Source organism: Polypterus senegalus, chromosome 14, assembly GCF_016835505.1.
Source record: "Polypterus senegalus isolate Bchr_013 chromosome 14, ASM1683550v1, whole genome shotgun sequence".
NCBI lineage: Eukaryota > Metazoa > Chordata > Cladistia > Polypteriformes > Polypteridae > Polypterus > Polypterus senegalus.
The window spans coordinates 126,538,501-126,561,417 of NC_053167.1; the positions used below are offsets into that span (position 1 = coordinate 126,538,501).

Here is a 22,917-nt window from a genome sequence, read left to right on the forward strand (position 1 = left end):
GGTAGCTTCTCAGCCATCCACCAATAGCGTCCATTGTATGATATCAACTGGGCAAACCAACTGCGGAAGCTTGTACCATAAATTAAAAGACCCATTGTCCGCAGAAATCCACGAACCAGGGAAAAATCTGTGATATATATGTAGATATGCTTACATATAAAATCTGCGATGGAGTAAAGCCGCGAAAGTCGAAGTGCGATATAGCGAGGGATCACTGTATACAAGTTAAATCAAAAAACATTAAGAATTAGAAAGCTAGAACGCCACATTTCACAATGCACTAAGCATTGAAGGAGCAGACACGCACATTGCTGAGGTGCAACACTGACTAATGTCCCAGAACAACAAGGGAAGGAACATCGCAAACTAACTTTGGGGAAGTTTACCAAATACATGCCGTTAGTGCCCGAGAGGAAGAACAGGCATCTTGGCCCATGGTGAAGGATAGTTTCTTACCCGGATGAGAGGCCAGAGTGGAAGGACAGATGAGCATATGGGCTGGATGAGGAAACAACTTCTTTCCTGGCTGGAATTACATACATGATGGACCAACGGAAAGCCGGATGTCAGGCACCTTTCCATCCTTCATACGACAGGTGACAGTGGTCCTCCTGTGGCATCCCAGTTTGGACACCCTCAGGGATATATGGGAAGTGGAATCCAGAAATGCATCCCAGGGTGCCATTAGAGGGTGCTGTCAAGGGAGGACCTCCCTGGGTTCCATATGGCCCTGAACTGCATCCAAGGGATTCCTGGTCCAGCTTAAAAAGAAGCCCACCACCTCACATTGGGGAGTCAGAGTCGGGAGGCACAGGGCAACACTCTTGAAGGAAGGAGGAAGAACTTAACTGTATTGTGTACTGGGACTGATCTTTGCATGGGAAATTATTGGAAGGGTGATTAGGGTAAATAAATTTCTTTTATTTAAACCTAAAATCGTGTTGGGCATTACTGTGTATGTGGTTTGGGGGCTCAGGAGTGCCCCTGGTGATTGCAATGCATATTAAAACTAATCTAATCAAATACATGGCTACATTAGATGCAGATACAAAAATGCAAAATCTTTCCAAAAGTAAAGACAATTATTTATTTATTCATTTTTATTAATTAATTTAAACCTGTCCTGGAAATTTTCTTCACATCCCATGCAAATGTAAAATTTGTGCCGCTACTGAGGCAAAATGGCTTACTGATAAATGCTGCCAGTGGACCATCGCAGGGCCACCAGCTACTGTATAATAGTGGTCGACTAGCCAGCAGAGCACTGATGTTAACCCGCTGGATTGTTATTACTAGCGTTGTAGCACCGACGAGTCGAGATGAGTCGCTAACTACCAAGCGGCCAGCCGCCAGCAAGCCAAGCCAACAGCGGGCTGCCGACTGAAAACACTTTCGGCTTGCTGCAACCCCCACTGTCGTTCCGCTGACGATCTGCTGCCTGGCGGACCGAGAGATGCAGCCACAGGTGGTCCCCAGGACCGAGTTTTCGAAACACTGCTTGAATAAAATAAACCTGTTCAACCCGAAATGCCATTGTTTTTTATCGAATTGTATTTTGGGTAAATAGAATCACATTAAAATACATTTATTGTGCTGTTTAGATAGATAGATAGATAGATAGATAGATAGATAGATAGATAGATAGATGATACTTTATTAATCCCAAGGGGAAATTCACATACTCTAGCAGCAGCATACTGATAAAGAACAATATTAAATTAAAGATTGATAACAATGAAAGTATAACAGACAGACAATAATTTTGTATAATGTTAATGTTTACAATGGGTGGAATTGAAGAGTTGCATAGTGTGTGGGATGAGCGATCTCCTCAGTCTGTCAGTGGAGCAGGATGGTGACAGCAGTCTGTCTGTCGCTGAAGCTGCTCCTCTGTCTGGAGATGATCCTGTTCAGTGGATGCAGTGGATTCTCCATGATTGACAGGAGCCTGCTCAGTGCCCGTCGCTCTGTCACGGATGTCAAACTGTCCAGCTCCGTGACTACAATAGAGCCCGCCTTCCTCACCAGTTTGTCCAGGCGTTAGGCGTCCCTCTTCTTTATGCTGCCTCCCCAGCACACCACCACGTAGAAGAGGGCACTCACCACCATCTGATAGAACATCTGCAGCATCTTATTGCAGATGTTGAAGGACGCCAGCCTTCTAAGGAAGTCTAGTCGGCTCTGTCCTCTCTTGTACAGAGCATCAGTATTGGCAGTCCAGACCAATTTATCATCCACCTGCACTCCCAGGTATTTAGTGGTCTGCACTCTCTGCACAGTCACCTCTGATGATCACGGAGTCCATGAGGGGCCTGGGCCGCCTAAAATCCACCACCACCTCCTTGGTTTTGCTGGTGTTCAGTTGTAGGTGGTTTGAGTCGCACCATTTAATAAAGTCCTTGATTAGGTTCCTATACTCCTCCTCCTGCCCACTCCTGATGCAGCCCACAATAGCAGTGTCGTCAGCGAACTTTTGCACGTGGCAGGACTCCGAGTCGTATTGGATGTCTGATGTATACAGGCTGAATAGGACCGGAGAAAGCACAGTCCCCGGCGGCGCTCCTGTGCTGCTGACCACAATGTCAGACCTGCAGGTCCCGAGACGCACATACTGAAGTCTGTCTGTAAGATAGTCCACGATCCATGTCACCAGGTATGAATCTACTCCCATCTCTGTCTGCTTCTCCCTAAGGAGCAGAGGTAGGATGGTGTTGAAGGCGCTAGAGAAGTCCAGAAACCAACTACTGCACCACTGCCTCTGTATAAGTGGCAAATTATTTCCACAAAAATACCGCTTACCGTTAATTGCCTTTTTTTGCACACTGTAACAAAATCAAAAGCGACCCCTAGTTTCTGCGAATAGTCTGACCGAAGGCTCACGTGAACGCACTAAAGAGGGAAGATGAAGTTTGAGGGCTCGTGAACGCAGCATCGAACCTCATTCGCCAGTAATAATGATTGCGTACGAGAAACAGCAGGATACCGAGAATCTCCACGGGAAGCCACCCAGAGAACTGAGAGAATACGTCAAATGAGATAATGTTGAATTGTGGTGGCAAGCAATGGCGACAGGTATTAGGGAAACAAGAGTTTTGTTATGTCAGCTTTCATGGGGGAAGTCCAAGGAATTTTCTATTATATGCGATGTTTTAACTTTTTTAATGTCATGCCTGTCCGCAACACTCTAGCTCAGTATCATTAGGAAATATTCTCACTATACGTGTCGCTACACTTTTTTTTTTTTCGAAAAACGCGCGCCGGTGAGGTTTGTCCCTAGCGATTCGCCGTAGCTCGCCTATGATTGGATGGACTGCTGCCGACGCGCATCACACCACAGAGGTAGGGTGATCGCCTTATGTTAATAAATGCTTCACTAGCAAACAGTATCATTTACTGGTGTCTCTTTTGTAGTCCACCAGAGTTCGCTTCTTACGTTTAAGTGTTTGACATCATCTTTGAAATGAAGAGAATTGTGCTAGTAACCGGAGCAAACAGGTACTGTACAAATACAACTGTGACGTGAGATGCTGGTTTGCTGTTTTAATTTTTTACTTCATTCTAACTTATGCCTAATATACAGTGTAAATGACAGTGTGACAGAAACGTGCCTTGATGCGCAAATTATTACTTTTTAAAATTCGTGACCATTTGGATCCGACACGTTACAGGGAACAATCAATTCATAGTTGCGCTTAACCTTAAACGGTCATTTTGCAGGGTGAGACGCCTCATGGCTCGATAGGGATAGAAGCGGAGTATTATAAAGCGAATCGTGTTGGTGAATCCGATGACGATAACGGTTTATAGCGATGCCTAAGGCTTTAAAAACGTGGGAATGAAAGGGGAAAAGATGTATGTCCTATAACATCCATCCATCCATTTTCTAACCCGCTGAATCCGAATACAGGGTCACAACCAATCCTGGGCAGGGTACCAACCCACCGCAGGACACACACAAACACACCCACACAACAAACAGTTATTTACAACGATCGCTTATAATTTACATTGCAAACAGAATTCGTGCGCTTCGTTTATTTCATACTTCCTGTAGCGCATGGGCCAGTTCTGCATGGTGACTTGCATGTTTTTATTGTAGGATTCCGTTATGGAACCCAACTGCTGCTTGTGATTTAACTTTTTTAACGATTATTTTTCCCCCACTGTAAAATCCGTCTGTGAATTTAAGTGAGTACTCCATAAGACATACAGACCACTTTTTTATGACTAGATTAGCCCTAACTGGGGAAAACTACACCACCTTTCTGCCATATATAAGACGTCCTTAAGAGGTTGTATTGACTTCTAAACTACTCCAATACTCCGTAATATTTCATAATATTGCAGTCACCATTTATTCCAGTTACAAATACAGATTATCTTCACCTTCTTACTGTTTCAAAAACCCCATTAATCTACACTCAGCCACCACTCAATCACTTCTGTATCTCCCAACTGGAGGTTTGATTGAGAGGCTCTACTTGTCTTTACAAACAAGTTTACTTGATATAACGCCTGCCTAAGTGAAAACGATCACGGGGTACATTAGAACTATAGTACAATGGAGTGCAATAATTTTTTTTCTGCCATTGGAGTGCACTTTGGACGAGGATTTGGTGAGACCAGCAAGGGGGTGTTTAGCCTGGGGTCTGTGTGTGGATCTCAATGCACAAGTAACGCGATTGGGACGCTGTGATGTAAAAGTAGTGCCATCCTTCAGGTGGGACATAAAACCAACGTCCTGGAAAGGTAGGATGTCCCACTGTGTCCTGGCCAAATTGCCCACCATGGCCATGTCCGTTCTGGTCCCCAAATCATCCCTTTTCTCTAATTGGCTGTCTCTCTGTGGTAAGTGTACTTTTGTAAAATTGCTACAATGCATGTTGCACATTGATGGTGGTTAAGATGGCTACCCAAATGTCTATGTAAAGGGCTTTGAGTGTCTAGAAAAGTGCTATATACATGTAACTCTGCAGGTCAATGTGAGTCAGATGTGAAAACTGAACTTAACACCACTGGGTGTAAAATCCATTGCCTTAACCACTGCACCACACTTTGCTATTTAAGTTCAGATTGAGGACATCCTGCATTAATTCCCTTTGGCTTTTTATTGTTGTATCATAATATATAGTAAAATGTTCATTAATCCTTCATAATGACACATCTTGACTATATATATATATATATATATATATATATATACTATATATATATATATATATATATATATATATATATATATATATATATATATATATATATATATATATATATATATATATATATACTATATATATATATATATATATATATATATATATATATATATATATATATATATATATATATATATATATATATATATATATATATATATATATATATATATATATATATATATATATATATATATATATACTATATATATATATATATATATATATATATATATATATATATATATATATATATATATATATATATATATATATATACTATATATATATATATATATATACTATATATATATATATATATATACTATATATATATATATATATATATACAATATATTTTTTGTATAGCCCAAAATCACACAAAACGTGACTCCATGGGCTTTAACAGGCCCTACCTCTTGACAGCCCCCCAGCCTTGACTGTCTGAGAAGACAAGGAAAAACTCCCAAAAAAACCCTTGTAGGGAAAAAATGAAAGAAACCTTGGGAAAGGCAATTCAAAGAGAGACCCTTTCCAGGTAGGTTGGGCGTGCAGTGGGTGTCAAAAAGAAGGGGGTCAATACAATACAATACACAGAACAGAACAGAACAAATCCTCAATACAGTATACAAATAAAAATTTTAGAAGTACGGAGCAGAATTTAACAGTAGATGATATCACATAATATGATTTGGATTTGTTTAGAGTCCTGGGGACCTCATTCATCAAGCTGCCTCCCCATTTGGCCATTCCACAGCTGAAATAGCGCTAATCTGATGAAAGGACCCCTCTTTCCCACGATTCCTGTGATCCTCCATCAGGGGTGACTTTACCTTAGGCAGGCAAAACAACTTGGCAGGTGGGCCGTGGCACCGAGTGCCACATTTGAGTACCGAGAAGAGAAACAGAATAGGTGAGGGTTAGTATCAAATTCTAACTATCATGTCATTTATGTTTTAGTGCTAATGACTAACAACAGAGATGCAGTCTGTACAGTTAATCAGCAGCTCTAGTCAGGGTGTGCTAAACTGAAGTAGTGAGTCTTCAGCTGGGATTTAAAAGCTGAGGCCAAAGGGGCATCTCTTATAGTAGCAGGCCAACCATTCCACAGTTTAGGGGCCCTGTAACTAAAAAGCTCGACCTCCCACTGTTATTTTATTAATCCTTGGAATCCTAAGCAGACCGGCATCTTGAGATCTTAATGTGCACTCAGGTTTGTAAGTCATGATAAGTTCAGATAAGTAAGCCGGACCTTGGCCATTTAATGCTTTATATATTAAAAGGAGGATTTTAAAATCTACCCTAAACTTAACCGGGAGCCAGTGTAAGGATTTAAGAACTGGAGTGATGTGTTCGTATTTACTTGTTCTTGTAATAATTCTTGCAGCCTCATTTTGGATTCACTGGAGGCTTAATAAAGAACAGTTTGAACAGCCAGTAAACACCGCATTGCAATTGTCAATCCTACTAGAAATAAATGCATGAATATATCCTGCTAAATGCAAATTGGGCAAAGCTAATGTGTTTTTCTCATATTCTATATATTTTCTAATGTTTTGTATTCATTGTCAGTTGTTGTTGATAAAATACATCAGAAGTCTTTGAGAGACGTGCAGATGTGCACATCACCATAAGCATAAACCTGAACAAATGTAATCAGTTTACGCTGTGCTATAACTTTGTATGCAGTTTTGTGCCATTTACTATTCATTACATTTCTGTATTGTATGAATGATGTTTCAGGGAACTTGCTGTTATTCAGTCAGCTATAGTTTCAGGCTCTCCTAGTATCCTTGTGCTATATTTTGTTTATTTTGTAGTTTACACAATTGCATATCTGATCTTGCTTTACAGCCTTAAGTGCTTTATGATAGCATATTTTGTAAATATTGCTTTGTACTAATAAAGCAAGAAGTGATGTGATGTGTTAGGTTTAGTGCTCAGAAAAGAGTAATGGATGGTGGTCTTAAGCACAAAATGCAATCTGCAACTTTGACTAAAGACATGAAGGGATACACTGAAGGGATTTTCTTTTGAGAACAGCTCGCACATTTGTGCAAGACTGAATTTGAATCAAATGCCTGTAATGTTCTTTCACTGCCCGGATCGGAGCTCCTCCTGTAATACAGCTCCAGGTGTCTCTAATATGGCAGCATTTGATCAGCCTCGGGTATCTATGTGTATCCTCTGGTTATATTTCAAACTTCACCGTCTGGGTCACCTGCAACTGGCATTACCGCCTTAAACCTGGCCATTGATTGTTATAAATCAAGATGGATTAGGGTGAATGAGAACACCTAGCAACCAGAGGTGCATGTAAAATGTGCAAAGTGCTTTTATTCTCCAAATAATGTTAAACATTTAATAAAGCACAGTGTTTCTTTAAGTAAGTAAATAATCTTATTCATGTGGTGGTTAAAATCAGCAATAAATACAGTAGAGTCTCGCTTATCCAGCATTCTGTATTATCCGACGTCACATCGCAAAAAAACAAACAAAAGAAAAACGCATCAATCGGCAACAAGAACTGCAAGTTGCGAGCGTGAGCGTAGACTATTTTTAGTTGCTAAGTTCATTTTTTCAGTTGAATTTTTGTTTTGTTGTAAAACATGATTACAGTGGATTATGTAGCCAGCCCTCTCTGGCGCGTGTGTGCCTCTCTCTTGCTCTCGTGTGTACCTGTGTCTCTCTCTCTCTCTCTCTCTCTCTCTCTCTCTCTCTCGCGCGCGCGCGTGTGTTTGTGTGTCTTTTTTTTCGCACGCACGTGTGTGTCTTTCTGTGTCTCTTTCTCTCTCTCTCTCTCGCACTCTCTCTCTCGTGCTGCACAGGGAGAGACTGAACACGTACGGAAATCATCGTCGCGCACAAACCGAAAAGGAAACTAGCTCGTTCGTATACCTAGTGTGTGGTCGTGAACAGATGCAAAAGTTTGGCGAACTTTTTGGTCATAACCCGATTTGTACGTGTCCAGAGACGTTCGTGAACCGAGGTTCGTAATGTGTAAAATTATAACATAGTTTGACGTTTAATAGGCTTTTTCTTAACATCCGACATTTTAGCTTAACCGACGTTCTGCCAGCCCATTTATGTCGGATAAGCGAGACTCTACTGTAATCCAATAGACAGTTTAAAGTTAAGGTTAAAACAAGGTCAGGATCTTCTATTTCAGACAAATCCCGAGCCTCAGTACCTCCTTCTAAACAACTTCTACTCTGCTCACCCTTTCACATCGAGAAGCTGCTCATAAGCACGGTCAACCTTTAATTGACTTGTCGTCTTCACCATCCCTTCCCATGAGCCCTGCTTCCTTCTCCCACCTGCGGTTGTGAGAGTCTCGAAGCAGTTGGGTGCTCCCACTTCTCTGAAGCTTTCAGCAGAGCCCCTCCATTACTTGACCACCTAGCCTCCTCTCCACTGCACCAGCTGCCACGAGACTGACTTACCTTCTTGTCTTTCTTTTGCTCTTCTTTTCTTATTTTGTTCTCTCTTCATTCTTTTTTTTTTTTTTTTTTCCCCCTTCCCCTCATCACTCTCCCCAGGCTCTCTTCTCCCTTTGTGGCTGTAGGTGACCTCCATCGAATCAATCCTGTAACGTCCAAGAAGAAATTAACCAGGCTGATCGTTCCTTCACATGGAAACATGACCTGCCAATTTCAGGGTCATGCAGCTTTGCAACTGTTCTACACTCCTGCAGCTTGAGCTGCATTGTTTTTAGACAGATAGATAGGACTTTATTTGTCTCCAGTGGGCAATTTTGATTTTTATACAAACTCTTTAAATTAATAAACACATCTGTCTATTACAATAAAAAAAATCCTGGGACGAGACGTGACTTTTTCAGAGAGATACTTTCACGTCCCGCGAGACCAGACTTTGTGCCAACAGATTTAACCACGCCCGGCCAGAAATAAAAGACAAAGAGTAGGTGACAAAGTAGAACGTCGTAAAAAGAATTCAACAATGTTGGCGCGATACACATGCAGAGCAGGTTGGAGATAATGGAATTATGAAAATTCGAAAGTCTCAAAAAAATGATAGTAAAGATCGCATTAGCGCAAACAAACTGAAATTATTACTCGGTGAAATAATGGAAGAGCGAAAAGAGATTGAATATATTGTTCGGATTTAAACTTTAAGTCGGAGACTTGCCATCAGGGTAAAGTAGTGTTCCCTCCCAATGAAGAGGCATATCCGTGAGAATTAAAAGATTTGTTGTTTGGTGAAAGTGAAATCCACATACGCGAGCGACAGAGATGCAAAGTGGCTGGCGCATTGGCGAGCGAAGCAAGCAGGGGGCAAAGCCCCCTAGTAGATAAAAATGTATTTGCACACACTGTGGTCTAATAACTGAAAAAGAAGAAAAAATGTAAAAAGTGAGAAGATGTCTGCCTTTGCAGTCTCAGCCTCACTCCCAGTCCCAGTGAGGCACAATACAAGCGTATTGCTGTTGGTATATAGCAACAACAATATTTATTTTTATTTATTTATATAGCACATTTTCATACAAACAGTAGCTCACAGTGCTTTACATAATAAAGAATAGAAAAAAGACACAATAAGAAAACAAAATAAATCAACATTAATTAACATAGAATAAGTAAGGTTCAATGGCCAGGAGGGACAGAAAAAACAAAAAAAACTCCAGACGGCTGGAGAGAAAATAAAATCTGTAGGGATTCCAGACCATGAGACTGCCCAGTCCCCTCTGGGCATTCTACCTAACATAAATGAAACAGTCCTCTTTGGATTTAGGGTTCTCACGGAAGGACTTCTGATGATGATGATGGTACCCCCTGTAGTGTTTCTTGACACACTTTTGATGAACAATCCATTGGTGTTCTTGTGTCACAGAGAGGATGTGCACCATTGTTCATAATGGTATTCGGGTTTGTTTTAATTCTCTCTTCCAGTATGGCAGCCAAGTGGGTCCAGAGTGTGTCCCATAACTGAGCCTGCTCTTTTAATTAGCTTGTTAATTCGTCACCATTTTCTTGAAGTGATGCTATCAGCCCAGCACAACTCAGTGTATGTGACGACCAGTGCAGTTTTCGAGTTGTAGAAGGTGTGATAGATCTCACCTCCCATATTTATTTAAAATCTCAAACTCTGCCATGCACCACTTACTCAGTATACAATACCATCCCTGTGCAAGCCTGCTACCAAGTAAACTGGGATTTTTCAGCTTCTGTCCTCATTTATTGATCATTGGCTAAAATGACTTTAGAACTGTTTTTCAAATATAAAATGTGCTACCCTCAATCATATCAGATTATCCTCATTTTAGGGACTTTGCATACTCCCTTTGTCACTCCTTATTTTTGAAATATGTAATTTCCTTTAAGCCTGTTAATTGGAAGCACATAGTAAATACTGGAGCTCCTTTTAGCTCTGCTCTATGCTCTACAGGACTCCTGTATTTGGCTTTTAAAGTGATATTAGCTTGAGGCAAGGAGACCAAGACTGCATAATGCTCCTTCAGTACATATGGCATACAAGTGGCACACAGCTGCTACTGGACTGCTGTGTTGAAGTATCCTCTGAGTTAAAAGCTCATGTCTGCCCATCTGGTATGCTCAGCATGGATGCAGGGTCTTGTAGTTCTATGATCTACCGCTTTTGTTTCTATAGCAGGGCTCTAGACTAACTTTTTGCACTGGTTGCACAGGTGCGCCTAACTTTTTTTCTTAGGTGCACCAGCACAAAAGTTAGGTGCACCCAAATTTTCAACCGCATCACATTTAACACCACAGTTTTACAAGTTCACTTTATTTATTTATTTTTTTTAATCGCTGTCCATATAGGCAATATTGACTTGTAAATGATTAACTAACAATCTGGTCAATATAAAGTTCTTTATTTGAAGGCAAGCACAATTCTACAAGAAAGGTAACTTACTGAAAAAGTGTTGGTGCTTAAAGTGCTTTACTGAGCTGAAATTTAAACTTAAAAAATCTCAAGATAAATTAACTAAAAAGAAAATCTAAATTAAGTGTTTTAAGGGCTTCAAACTGAACATCTCATGGCTCAATGTCTTACGGACTATCCTCCATTGCAGTCACATGCCCCTCGGATGGCCAACTCCTGTAGTTTGGCCTTCTTGATCTTTGGCCTTGACTAAACCAGCTGGCCACACTCTCTCTAGCATCAAAATCTTCCAGACTTGGGCATGAGCATGCTCGACCTCAATGTGTCCAATAAGTATATTCACCAGTCTTTCTCTCCGCAAGATACGACCGTACACAATGACGCATTCCTTTGTGGAGATATCTGTGTCTCCGTCGATCAGGAATGCCATGTACGCACTGTTCGCAATTTGCACAGACGTCTTTTTTTTTTTTCAATGTATCTGCGATGACTCCTATAAATTGGGCGCACGCGACATCACTTGAATTTAGTGAAGGGAAGTTCTTCTTTTGCAATATTGTAGGCAACGTTAAACTTAATTATCATCTCGGCCTCGTCTGATGATCTGTTTGCTGCTGCCTGCCGCTGAAAGGCAGCGGGAGAGGGACACTTGAGCAGTGCATTTATCGCGGCATGTAATGTGTTTTATAGATGCATTGTGCTTTTTCAGCATTTCAATTCTAAATGTATTAGAACCAGTCACAAATGCACTACTGCCGGCCATGGTCTTCCCACACTCTTTACAGTAAATACAGTGCATTATATTATCGGCTTTACTGTATCTTAGCCAGGGAAACTGGTCAAGCCACTCTTTTCGAAATGTATACACTTTACCCCTTTTAATTTCAGTGGGCTCGGACTCGATCGTATGTGGCTCATTATCTAATGCCGTCTCCGGACCAGGGTTTGCTATAACTTGGGAGGTTGATGGCTCAATGTCAGAGCAGTGGTTATGATTTTCGGATGGATCAGGCCCTAACTTAACATTCTTAACGAAAAAGCTGTCAATCGTTCTTTTCATCTTCTCTCAAAATCCCGGCTACATCCACTGTTTACCTGATGGGCTACTCACCTCTCTCTGTCTGACTGCATCACATGCATTTTCAAACGTACACGGCTACAGGAATATCTGGACCACGGCCAATCGGGGGGGGCGGGATCCGCCCTTCACTATCTCTGATTGGTTTAGACCACGATATGGGCCTAATGTGTGTCTGTTGTTGAACAACAGGGAGACTTTAAGAGTCACTGAGTTTCGTTTTTTCCCCCTCGAACGGCTGATCGCACCGGTGCAACCTTTGATTTTTTTTTAGTCGCACCATTGAGAAATTAGGTCGCACGTGCGACCGAATTGGTCGCACTCTAGAGCCCTGTATAGCATGTAATGGCAAAGCAATAGATTCATGCCCAGTGAAATGTAAGCATGTTGTAAAGGTCAGCCCTGACACAGACAGGCATAGGACACAGGTTCAGTACACAAGCGGTTTTTATTTTTTTCTTTCCACTTGTGGAGAACATCTTCCCTGTTCCCACGAGCCCACAACACAATCCCAAACACAAATACAAAACTTTTACTTTTCTTCTTTTCCTCCTCCACTCCTCCCAGCAAGCTTTGTCTCCCTCCTCCCGACTCTGGCTCCCGGAGTAGTGGCTGCTGACTCCTTTTATAAGGCACCCGGAAGTGCTCCAGGTGCTTGATGACCTATTCCCAGCAGCACCTCCAGGTGTGGCGGAAGAGCTGCTCTGTAGGGCTCGACAGCAGCTACAGCACCCCCTGGTGGCGCCCACGGATCCCAACAGGGCTGCACCAAACTCCAGCTCCCATGAAGCCCTACGGGAGTCCTAAGCACTGCTGCAACCCAGGGGGGCTGCCATCTGGCGTTCTGGGGGAAGTACTGTCCTGACCAGGCTTGCTCCCCCGGTCCTTACAAGGGAGAGGCGTCCCGGCTGGACAAGGGCCCCGGCCGTTCGCCACAAAGTCTACTGCCTGCTCATCACATTGCCCTACCTGCCATGTGAGGATTTAAATAAAAGGGAGTACTTAAACAGTGAAGGTGCACTCAACCTTCAAGATTCATTCTTATGTGTTTTCAGGTATTTGTGCTTTAGTCTATCTGTCCTTCAACTGCTATATTGGGGAGTTATGCACTGAGGCCAGAACAGTAGAATGGATTGTAATGCAACCTACATAACGTAAACTCGCTTAACCTAACTCATAATTGGGGGAGTGAGGCTTATCTTCTTCTAGCAAAATGGGGTGCAGTGCATTGCAGGTCATTATATGATATTTGAATCCATCTATCTTCACAGAGTCAATGGAGGCTCTGATCGGGGAGCTCGAGAGACTGGACGAGGAGTCGGAGTGTCTGGGCTTGTGAGTGTCCTGATAAAAACCAAAGATCCAGGCCTTTAATGACCTCTTAGGCACAGCAATCAGCAGTGTGTCTGTCTGTGGAGAGAGTGTTGACCTCGTCAAGAGGTTTACTTACCCTGGCAGTGACAGTCATGTCTCTGGTGACTCTTCATGTGAAGTCAGTAGACAGATTGGGAGAGCATGGGGGGGTCATCAGGTCAATGGAAAGGTGTGTGTGGCACTCCCGATATCTATGCAAAAGGATGAAAGTCCAAGTCTTTAGAGTCCTGGTGCTTCCTGTCTTGCTATATGGTTGTGAGACATGGACACTATCCAGTGACCTGAGACGAAGACTGGTACTTTGGTACCATGTCTCTTCGGAAAATCCTTGGGTACCGTTGGTTTGACTTCATGTCGAATGAGCGGTTGCTCATGGAGTCCCGAATGAGGCACATTACCTGCATTGTGAGGGAGCGTCAGTTACGGCACTACGGCCATGTGGCGCATTTTCCTAATGATGATCCAGCTCATAAGATCCTCATTGTTGGGGACCTGAGTGGCTGGACCAGGCCAAGGGGTCGCCCACATAACACCTGGCTGCGGTAGATAGAGGGTCATTTCCAGAGGGTGGGACTGGACCGCGTGTCTGGCTAGGGGGTTACCAACCAGGATCCTGAGTTGTTTCGTCATGTAGTGGGTGCGGCAACGCACTGTACCAGTGCATGCTCCCCAACTTGACTTATCCATTTTCTAACCTGTAGTTCAGGGTCATGAATCTCTGAATGGGCAGGGGGCCCAAATCTCAGGAGACCCTCAAGAAAATTAAACCGAGTCTTGGAAGCTGATCTCGGCTGCAGTGTTAAGGATTTTGGGCCCTGTTCTCTAGTTGTGTTTTCCACTGCATTTAGACCTTGGCTTGTATTTGTTGGTTGGATATTAAACAGAGATAACGTTGATGGCTGTAACATCGTTCGTAGCCCTACAGAATTTGTCACATGCACCTCTCTGGCCACACAGCGCTGGATGTTTAGCTCCCAGTTGGTGAGTTCCAGCTGGTGTATTTTGAGCATCTGTAGCAGTCCAGCACTGCTCTGGTCTTTTGGCTTTAGAAAGGACAGTATCATTTCAGGCAAACTAGTGATGGGGATTTTTGTGATTTGCTTTTCCTTATTTTTTCTATTTATGTTACTGGGGGGCATGTTGTTGTGGGGTTTTACTGTACTTGTGTTTTACTATTTAATCTAAAGCCCATATAGGCTATTATGTTTTTCAGTAGTTGCCAGTTGTAAGGGACACAAACCCCAAATCAGATTATTGTTGTGTATTTTATGTAACCTGGGCTGCCTACTCGGCCAATATAATTCATTAATTAGATTGTGTTTGATGTCCAAGAAGTAGAAATGAACACATGCATTTATTTTAATAATACACTTTGTGGCCTGTAGGGAGTGCCACTGAGCCCCAAATCTCTGGCACAAATGTACAGACAAGTTCCAGGTTCACCATAATGTTTTAATTTAACCAAAGTGTCTTTCCATAGGCTTCCTTTCCAACCACGTAGCTCAAACGAATCCTTTGTTTTTCCTTTTCTCTTTCCTCCTCCAAAATGAGTGTTGTCCTGCTCCGCTCCCGACTCTGACTTGCTGGGCCAAGTGGAGAGCTCTCTCCTTTACTTCCAGTACTCAATCCATTCTTTCCTGAAATCATTTCCAGGTCTGGCAGGTCCACTGTGGCCACTGAGCAGTTATTTCTCAACAGCTCCCCCTAATGGCTGCCAGAGAATCCAAGAGGGCAGCCCTCTGGGACCACAACTCCCATGGTGCCCTGCAGTTATCCATACTACGGGCCTGCCAGAAGGGGATAGTGCAACCTTTGTATGTGGGAATGATCTGTCCATTGCCGGCAGTCTTCCACCGTCACATATTTGTATCCTCCCGACTAGAAAATGAGCTGCCAAACAGTCTGGCTGCCATAATACCAGCTGTGGTGCACCTTCTGCCACCTCCTGGCACAGAGGGGAATGATTGCAGAACCCTCCATGACTATCCCTTTTATTGGCTTCCTGGATAGGTTAAGGGAGCAGGGACCTTTCCGGCAGGGATACCAGATGTTCAGTCACAACTTTTATTCAATATGTCTGTGGGTCTCAGGGGCCTGTGGACTCCGGATCCATCCCTGGTCATGGCGAGCCAATGTCTGTCCAGCAAGCCCTAGATGCAAGGTGCCAAAGCGCATTAGAGAGGGGTCAGTTCACAGTACACACTCATGCTTGAAGCTGTACTCGTACGATTTTAGAGATGCTAGCTAAACTTAATGCACGCATCTTTGGGATGTTTTAGTGAAAAACACGAGATGTTTTTAAAGTATGCAAACTGGGTACCTTGTGCTTTGTGCCCAATGCTTGCTGGGTTAGCCTCCAGCTTCTTTGAGACCCTGCTAAGGATAAGTGGGGCTGAAAAATGGATGGATTGAAATGTTTGCTTGGTCAGACATATTTAAAAAGTTTTTTTTTATTTTTTAACTAGCAGACCACGTGCGCTTCGCTGCAGTCGCTGTAGTTGGAATAATTATGTATCTACATGCGACTTATAGAGCTTTATATATAACATTTTTGGTTTGTCCTCCTGGAGCCAAAATATATCAATTTTCTCTATGAATAATTTGTGAACATGCTACATAAAAAATAGAAACGGGAAAAACGGCAACAGTGCCGGGAACAACAGTAAATGAGATGAAGTAAAAGTCTACTAAACACTAAGTAGAAACACTAAAGGAAAAAATACTATTCAGTAAGTTCTGCGTCTAGTAAACAGTAAATCAGTAAAGGAGAGAGGACTAAACACTAAGGAAAAAGAACGGCAAGACTGCGTCAGCGCGAAATGAAGTGAATGAAATGACGTGAATGGGAAGGGAGATGATCACATGACTCCCCCACCCGCCTTAACTCTCCATCCCTCCACAAACACAGTCTCTCGGATCCCAACTCTCCTTTATATGTATAGATTTCTAGAATAGTTCATTAATCTGTGAGTGTATTTTGGATTTCTATTTATGGATAGAAAGCTGTTCCTAAATTGATAAGGTTGTACGTTAAAACAAAATAGGCGACATTAGACTATGCGCAATGTAATAATGACAAAGATGCAATGTAATGTAAGAACGTGAAGGGGTTTCAAAAAAGAGAGGAGTCCAGTCTATCAAGGTTAGCTAAATTAAAAGTTGTCCCAACATCCCATTCAAAAGCTTGATAAAATGTGCCAAGGTTTCTGCTTCAACTATGAAACTTCGTTCCAGATAAAAAACATTTCTTAATGAAAGAGCATTTATTTGTTCATGCTGTAATGCTACATGTTGATTATTCTTTGATAAGGTTCAGTAAGTTTCATTCAGTTCTGCGACTCAGCATTTAATCTCATTACAGAAATAAAGTTTCTTGAAGTGTTTTGTGAGAACATACAGCTGGATACACTGTAGCACAACTTTGAATGTCTGAACAGTGTCGGAAACTGCCCACTTGGCACGCACCTTCGCAAGCAATTTGTACTCTTCAACTTTGTGCTTATTTTAGTCTAAATGTTAACATTTTTCATAAAGTTAAAATTTCAGTCAGGACATTGTCTATAAGTAAGCAGGGCTTTGGCCATTTAACACTAGAATTCCTGAAGTCTACAAAGAAACATGGAATCACAGCCCAACTTAAATCCCTTCGCACCTCTCCATTCAGTGTCTTTTGTGTTGTAAATGTGTTGATAAGCCCAAGCAGCCTGCTATCCCACACCCATTACCCCATCACCGCAGAAAGGGCAAAAAGCTCTCCCAGTGCAAGCCATAATTATCTGGGAGTGAAATACCTGGAGCTGTATAGGGTAAATAATATATTGTTATTTGGAACACATCCATTTCATGTGTGTTCCGTGTCTACAATGATTTGTGTAAATGTAGTGTGGAGGCTGGCCCGGACGCAGACAGGCAGACACGTTCATGTCACCCAACACACGTTTATTTCCACCATATACAATGTCCATAAGTGCACCACAAACCCCACAAGTCCCCAAAGTCCTGGAACAACAATGCCTTTCTTCCTCTTCAGGCCGCCTCCTTGCCTTCTCCAGCAAGCTCAGTCCACTTCCACCCGGCTCTCACCCCGAATGAAGGGAGGCGGCCCCTTTTATCCACACCTGGATGTGCTCCAGGTGCTTCCCGGCAATTTCCTGCCGACACGCCCCAGTGTGGTGGAAGTGCCGGCTGTATCCCCGGAAGCATACCGGGTGTCCCTGGTGTGGCGGAAGTGCTGATGTCCAGGGCTCCAAAGGCATGGGGGCGCCCCCTGGCAGTGACCATGGGCCCCTAAAGGGTGGAGCTTCAAAGCTCTGTACCTGTGGCCCCCAAAGGAACCAGGGCGGTCGCCCCCAGATGGTCTGGGGAAGGCGCAAGCCCTCCTCCGGTCCTCATGGGCATCCCGGCCGGGTCGCCACCCCAGCCACCTCTGACAGTAGGATGAAAGGAAATGCGAGGCAAGAAATGCTGAACACATACCTAAAGCAGAAACGTTTTCCATGTTATACTAATAATGACATGAAGTGTATAATGTGTGAAGAATTTAGTCCAAATATCAAATAAACATGTCAGATGATACAATATAACCAAAGAGCAAAAAATTATTTTGTTTACATGTTGCTGTCAATGAGTTAAAAACCCAAGCTCAAATGTCAATTGACAGGAACTTGATACGTATTCTTGAATGGTGCAGAGGTAAGAACTGCTCCCTTATAACCACAGGTTCTGGGTTCGAGGCTGGGCGCTCCGCATTTTGAGTAGTGAGCTGCTCTTATTATTACTATAATATAATAAAAAATGTACATTTGATTTGAGTCTGTAACACCCGGTGTAAATTTAGGCTACTTGCAAAAGTTAGCGCTTGTTTTTTATTATTCAGTTTTATTCTGTTAGTGACGTTCATGTGGTACCACAGACTTGCCTCTCCATCTCTGAGCATTTATCTCCATTCTTTTCACAAGAGCAGCGATGACCATAGTGGGTGCTGTGGCTGACGCCTGCTCAGAACTCTTTGTTTTACTGGCTTTTAAAGATATGATGTCCCGTGACCGCCGTCAGACTATCATGCAGCATTTACGTTTTGACAACAAAGACACCCGTGCAGAATGTGTGAAAATGACAGATTTGTTGTGATCTCAGACATCTGGCAACGTTTTGTTGAGAACTGTGCTTTGAATTAAAACACAGGGCAAAGATTTTCCGAGTCTGTGATCATAAAGCTTATGGAGCATTTTCTGGACAAAGACAGAACTGTAACAGACATCTTCTTCACGGCGCTTTCCTTAGCTAATAGGCTGCTGCACCGAGACATAACTCCACTTGGCACCAGAAGTAAAATGGGACTTCCACCTGCAGGTAAAGTCACTTCAGTATGTGAGCAATTTGTCACGCTAGTGTTTAGATCTGGCAGTGCCGTGCTGACGGTGTATGAGCCCATACAGAAGAAGTCTTTGATTCAGTCTGTAACAGCTGGTGTAAAGTTTTGATACCTGTGAAAGATAATCGCTGAAGGGATATAAGCAGACACGCATATGCTGGTGAATCATTCTTCTTAAAACGGTAAAAACAGTAGTGTTAGCTGAAATGGAATAAAAAAGAAAAGCTTTTCTAGACTTTACAAAAAGTATACAGTTACATATGAATCCCGATCAAAAGCAGGACAAAGGTTACTCGCAGGTTACGTCATTGTATTGATACAATAGTTTTTCTTTTCATTTTTGGTTAAGATGTAGTAATATGCTTGAGAGTTGGTTAAACCTTTTCATGTGTGCCATCCTGGAGCTGACCTGCCTGTGCTGCTTGTTTTGTTCCAGTGGCATTGGCCTGGCTCTGTGTGAGCGACTTCTCGCCACCGATTCTGAAATCCACCTCTGTCTGGCATGTCGAAATACACAGCGAGCAATGGCAGCCCGGTCTGCATTACTCCACTCCCACCCTGAGGCAGATATTTCCCTCCTGAAGGTCGATGTTGGCGACATGAATTCTATTTTAGAGGCTGCTAAAGAAATCAAAAAGAGGTAGGTGCGAGTTGTGTTTTATTACCATAACTGTTTTTACAATAAACTAACAAATCTTTATACACTGCTCACAAAAATTAAAGGAACACTTTAAAGAAACACATTAGATACATCAGATCTCAATATGAAGTTGAATATCTATACAAATAACGACAGGGCAATGTCTTAGGAACAAAAGGATGGCAAGTCTTTTAATGAAAATAAAAGTTTTCTGCCTACAGAGGGCTCAATTGTGTAGACACCCTAAAATCAGAGTGAAATGAAGATGTGGCAGGCTAGTCCATTTTTTCAAAAACTTAATTTCTGCTACTCAAAATGCTTTTCAGTATCTTGTGTGGCCCCCACGAGCTTGTATGCATGCTTGACAACGTCGGGGCATGCTCCTAATGAGACGACGGATGGTGTCTTGTGGCATTTCCTCCCAGATCTGTATGAGGGCATCCCTGAGCTGTTGTACAGTCTGAGGAGCAACCTGGCGGTGCCTAATGGACCGAAACATAATGTCCCACAGATGTTCTATTGGGTTTAAGTCAGGGGACCATTCAATTGTTTCAATTCCTTCATCCTCCAGGTACTGCCTGCATACTCTTGCCACATGAGGCCGGGCATTGTCGTGCATTAGGAGGAAACCAGGACCTACTGCACCAGCGTAGGGTCTGACAATGGGTCCAAGGATTTCATCCTGATACCTAATGGCAGTCAAAATGCCGTTGTCTAGCCTGTAGAGGTCTGTGAGTCGCTCCATGGATATGCCTCCAAGATCATCACTGACCCACCACCAAACCAGTCATGCTAAACGATGTTACAGGCAGCATAATATTCTCCACGGCTTCTCCTGACCCTTTCACGTCTTTCACATATACTCAGGGTGAACCTGCTCTCATCTGTGAAAAGCACAGGATGCCAGTGGTGGACCTGCCAATTCTGGTATTCTATGGCAAATGCCAATTGAGCTCCCTGGTGCTGTGCAGTGAGCACAGGGCGCAGTAGACATTTGGGCCCTCAGGCAACCCTCATGAAGTCTGTTTCTGATTGTTTGGTCAGAGACATTCACACCAGTGGCCTGCTGGAGGTCATTTTGTAGGGCTCTGGCAGTGCTCATCCTGTTCCTCCTTGCCCAAAGGAGCAGATACTGGTCCTGCTGATGGGTTATGGACCTTCTATGGCCCTCTCCAGCTCTCCTAGAGTAACTGCTTGTCTCCTAGAATCTCCTCCATGCCCTTGAGACTGTGCAGGGGGACACAGCAAACCTTCTGGCAATAACACATATTGATGTGCCATCCTGGAGAAGTTGGACTACCTGTGCAACCTCTGTAGGGTCCAGGTATCGCCTCGTGCTACCAGTAGTGACACTGACTGTAGCCAAATGCAAAACTAGTGAAGAAACAGTCAGAAAAGATGAGGAGGGAAAAATGTCAGTGGCCTCCACCTGTTAAACCATTCCTGTTTTGGGGTCATCTCATGGTTGCCCCTCTAGTGCATCTGTTGTTAATTTCTTTAACACCACAGCAGCTGAAACTGATTAACAACCCCCTCTGCTACTTAACTGACCATATTAATATCCCATAACTTTCATTGATTTTATGCTATACTCTGATTAAAAAGTGTTCCTTTAATTCTTTTGAGCAGTATAGTTATTTTGAATGTCTTTTCTTATTTCTCAGATATTCGAGATTAGACTACATATACCTCAATGCGGGAATTATGCCCAATCCGCGGCTGAACCTAAAGGTGTTTGTGAAAGGCCTCTTTTCCAGGTAAAACTTTGGAAAAATGGTGAATACGTCATTAAAGTGAGTTACACATAGGTCCTTCCCATTACCAGAAGTGCATTTCACATTTTTGGTCTTAAAGTTTGAGATACTGCATATGATCCATCCATCCATCTATTATCCAACCCGCTATATTCTAACTACAGGGTCACGGGGGTCTGCGTATGATTTATGTATTTTAAAGTGCCTGCCGATTGTTAGCTATTAACTGGCCCGTTTTCTCTAATTTGATTATGTAGGAAAGTGGTAAGAATGTTTGCAACTGGAGAAGGCCTGCTGACCCAAGAGGATCATGTCAATGTGGACGGATTACAGAAGGTTTTTGCTACTAATGTCTTTGGTCATTTTATTCTGGTATGTGCTATATGATTGTAGTATATTTACATCACTTACGATTGATTACAAATTTTACTTATTTGTTTAGCAGATTCATGGGAGAGATTGGAGCTGTAGTTTTTACTTTGATAATCAGCGTCACGGCTCAGCCAGGGTTCCTCGCAGCCTGGGTTTAAATTCATGTTTTATGTCGCTTTTGTTCAATTTTGGTTCTTTTGTATGTATTAAGGTTATCTGTGCTTATTTGCCACTGCTTGTGCTTCTATTTTGATGCCTCGGCTATGTTCCATGTGTTTTGTGGGTGGTCCCCCACCCCAGGCAGAGAGGGAACTACCCTATAAATTGGAGTATCTCCCATAGTTTCTGGTGGTTCATTTTGAATGCACTCTGGGAGTTTCAGGTCTTGTCTTATGGGTGCTGGTGCTTTTTGATTTCTCCAGAAATTTAACTTCTGTACTCTGTTTTATGACTTCAACTGAATTGAATTAGGATGGTATTTGACTTCGGTTGCCTATGGAAATTCTCTGTGTGACAGAGCATCCTTTATGAAAAATAAAACCGTTTTATTTCTATGAAGTTTGGCCATTTTATTTAGCCGGTCTTTGGCGGTATATACTCCTTAAATTGGAATTTATTAGAAGTGTTTTTGCAACTTTTTGGGGCTTTTGTATCTTGAGACTTGTAGTCATTACTATTACCAAGTTAACAAGCTGGCTCAGTGGTTTACAATTCCTCTCATAAATCTGCAGAGGCCTGGATTTAATTCCGGCACATTGTTCCTTTGTCTTTCACTTTTTTAGCAAACCTAAAAACCCCAAAAAACAGCAAGGAGCCTCAAATGATGTGTGTATTGAAAAAAAATAAAGTATAAACGGATAAATGAAACCCTGCTGTTTTTCTGGGCCTGACCATGCAGATCTTCAGCCACATTTACTCCGTACAAGAGAGATCAGCCACTGCTCCACTTCAAGTACCAGCTGTTTTGAAATGGAGTTTCCTCCAAGACAAAATAGGTGTGAGGCCTCCTAAAATAAGCCAGGGAGCAGACAAGAATTCTACATGGTTTGCCCAGCTGTGGCACGGTGTGTCATAGGCCCAGAGCGAAGTGCAGGTTTTCATTTTTTAAAATAGTGCAACTCACACTTGTAAGTGTAGGTATATGTAGTAAAGACAGTTAATGGGGGGAATGAGCTGATACATAGCTGTGTCTCATTAGCAGTTCTGCCGGTCTGTTGGTATGAAGGTCTGAGTATAGGCATAAA

General features: G+C 42.6%; 1 protein-coding gene across 4 annotated transcripts in view; it reads left to right on the forward strand.

The window, feature by feature from the left end:
• The first annotated feature begins 3,348 nt into the window (after positions 1 to 3,348).
• hsd17b7 (hydroxysteroid (17-beta) dehydrogenase 7) overlaps positions 3,349 to 22,917 on the forward strand; it is a 60,428-nt gene continuing 40,859 nt past the window's right edge. For 3 of the 4 annotated variants that reach the window (XM_039734967.1, XM_039734966.1, XM_039734969.1), the window contains exons 1-4: positions 3,349 to 3,495; positions 19,344 to 19,547; positions 21,212 to 21,304; positions 21,559 to 21,673. In XM_039734967.1, coding sequence (XP_039590901.1) covers positions 3,461 to 3,495; positions 19,344 to 19,547; positions 21,212 to 21,304; positions 21,559 to 21,673 — 447 coding nt within the window. In that variant the 5' untranslated portion in view covers positions 3,349 to 3,460. The remainder of the gene's footprint in view (positions 3,496 to 19,343; positions 19,548 to 21,211; positions 21,305 to 21,558; positions 21,674 to 22,917) is intronic. The other variant, XM_039734968.1, reaches the window with a different exon arrangement.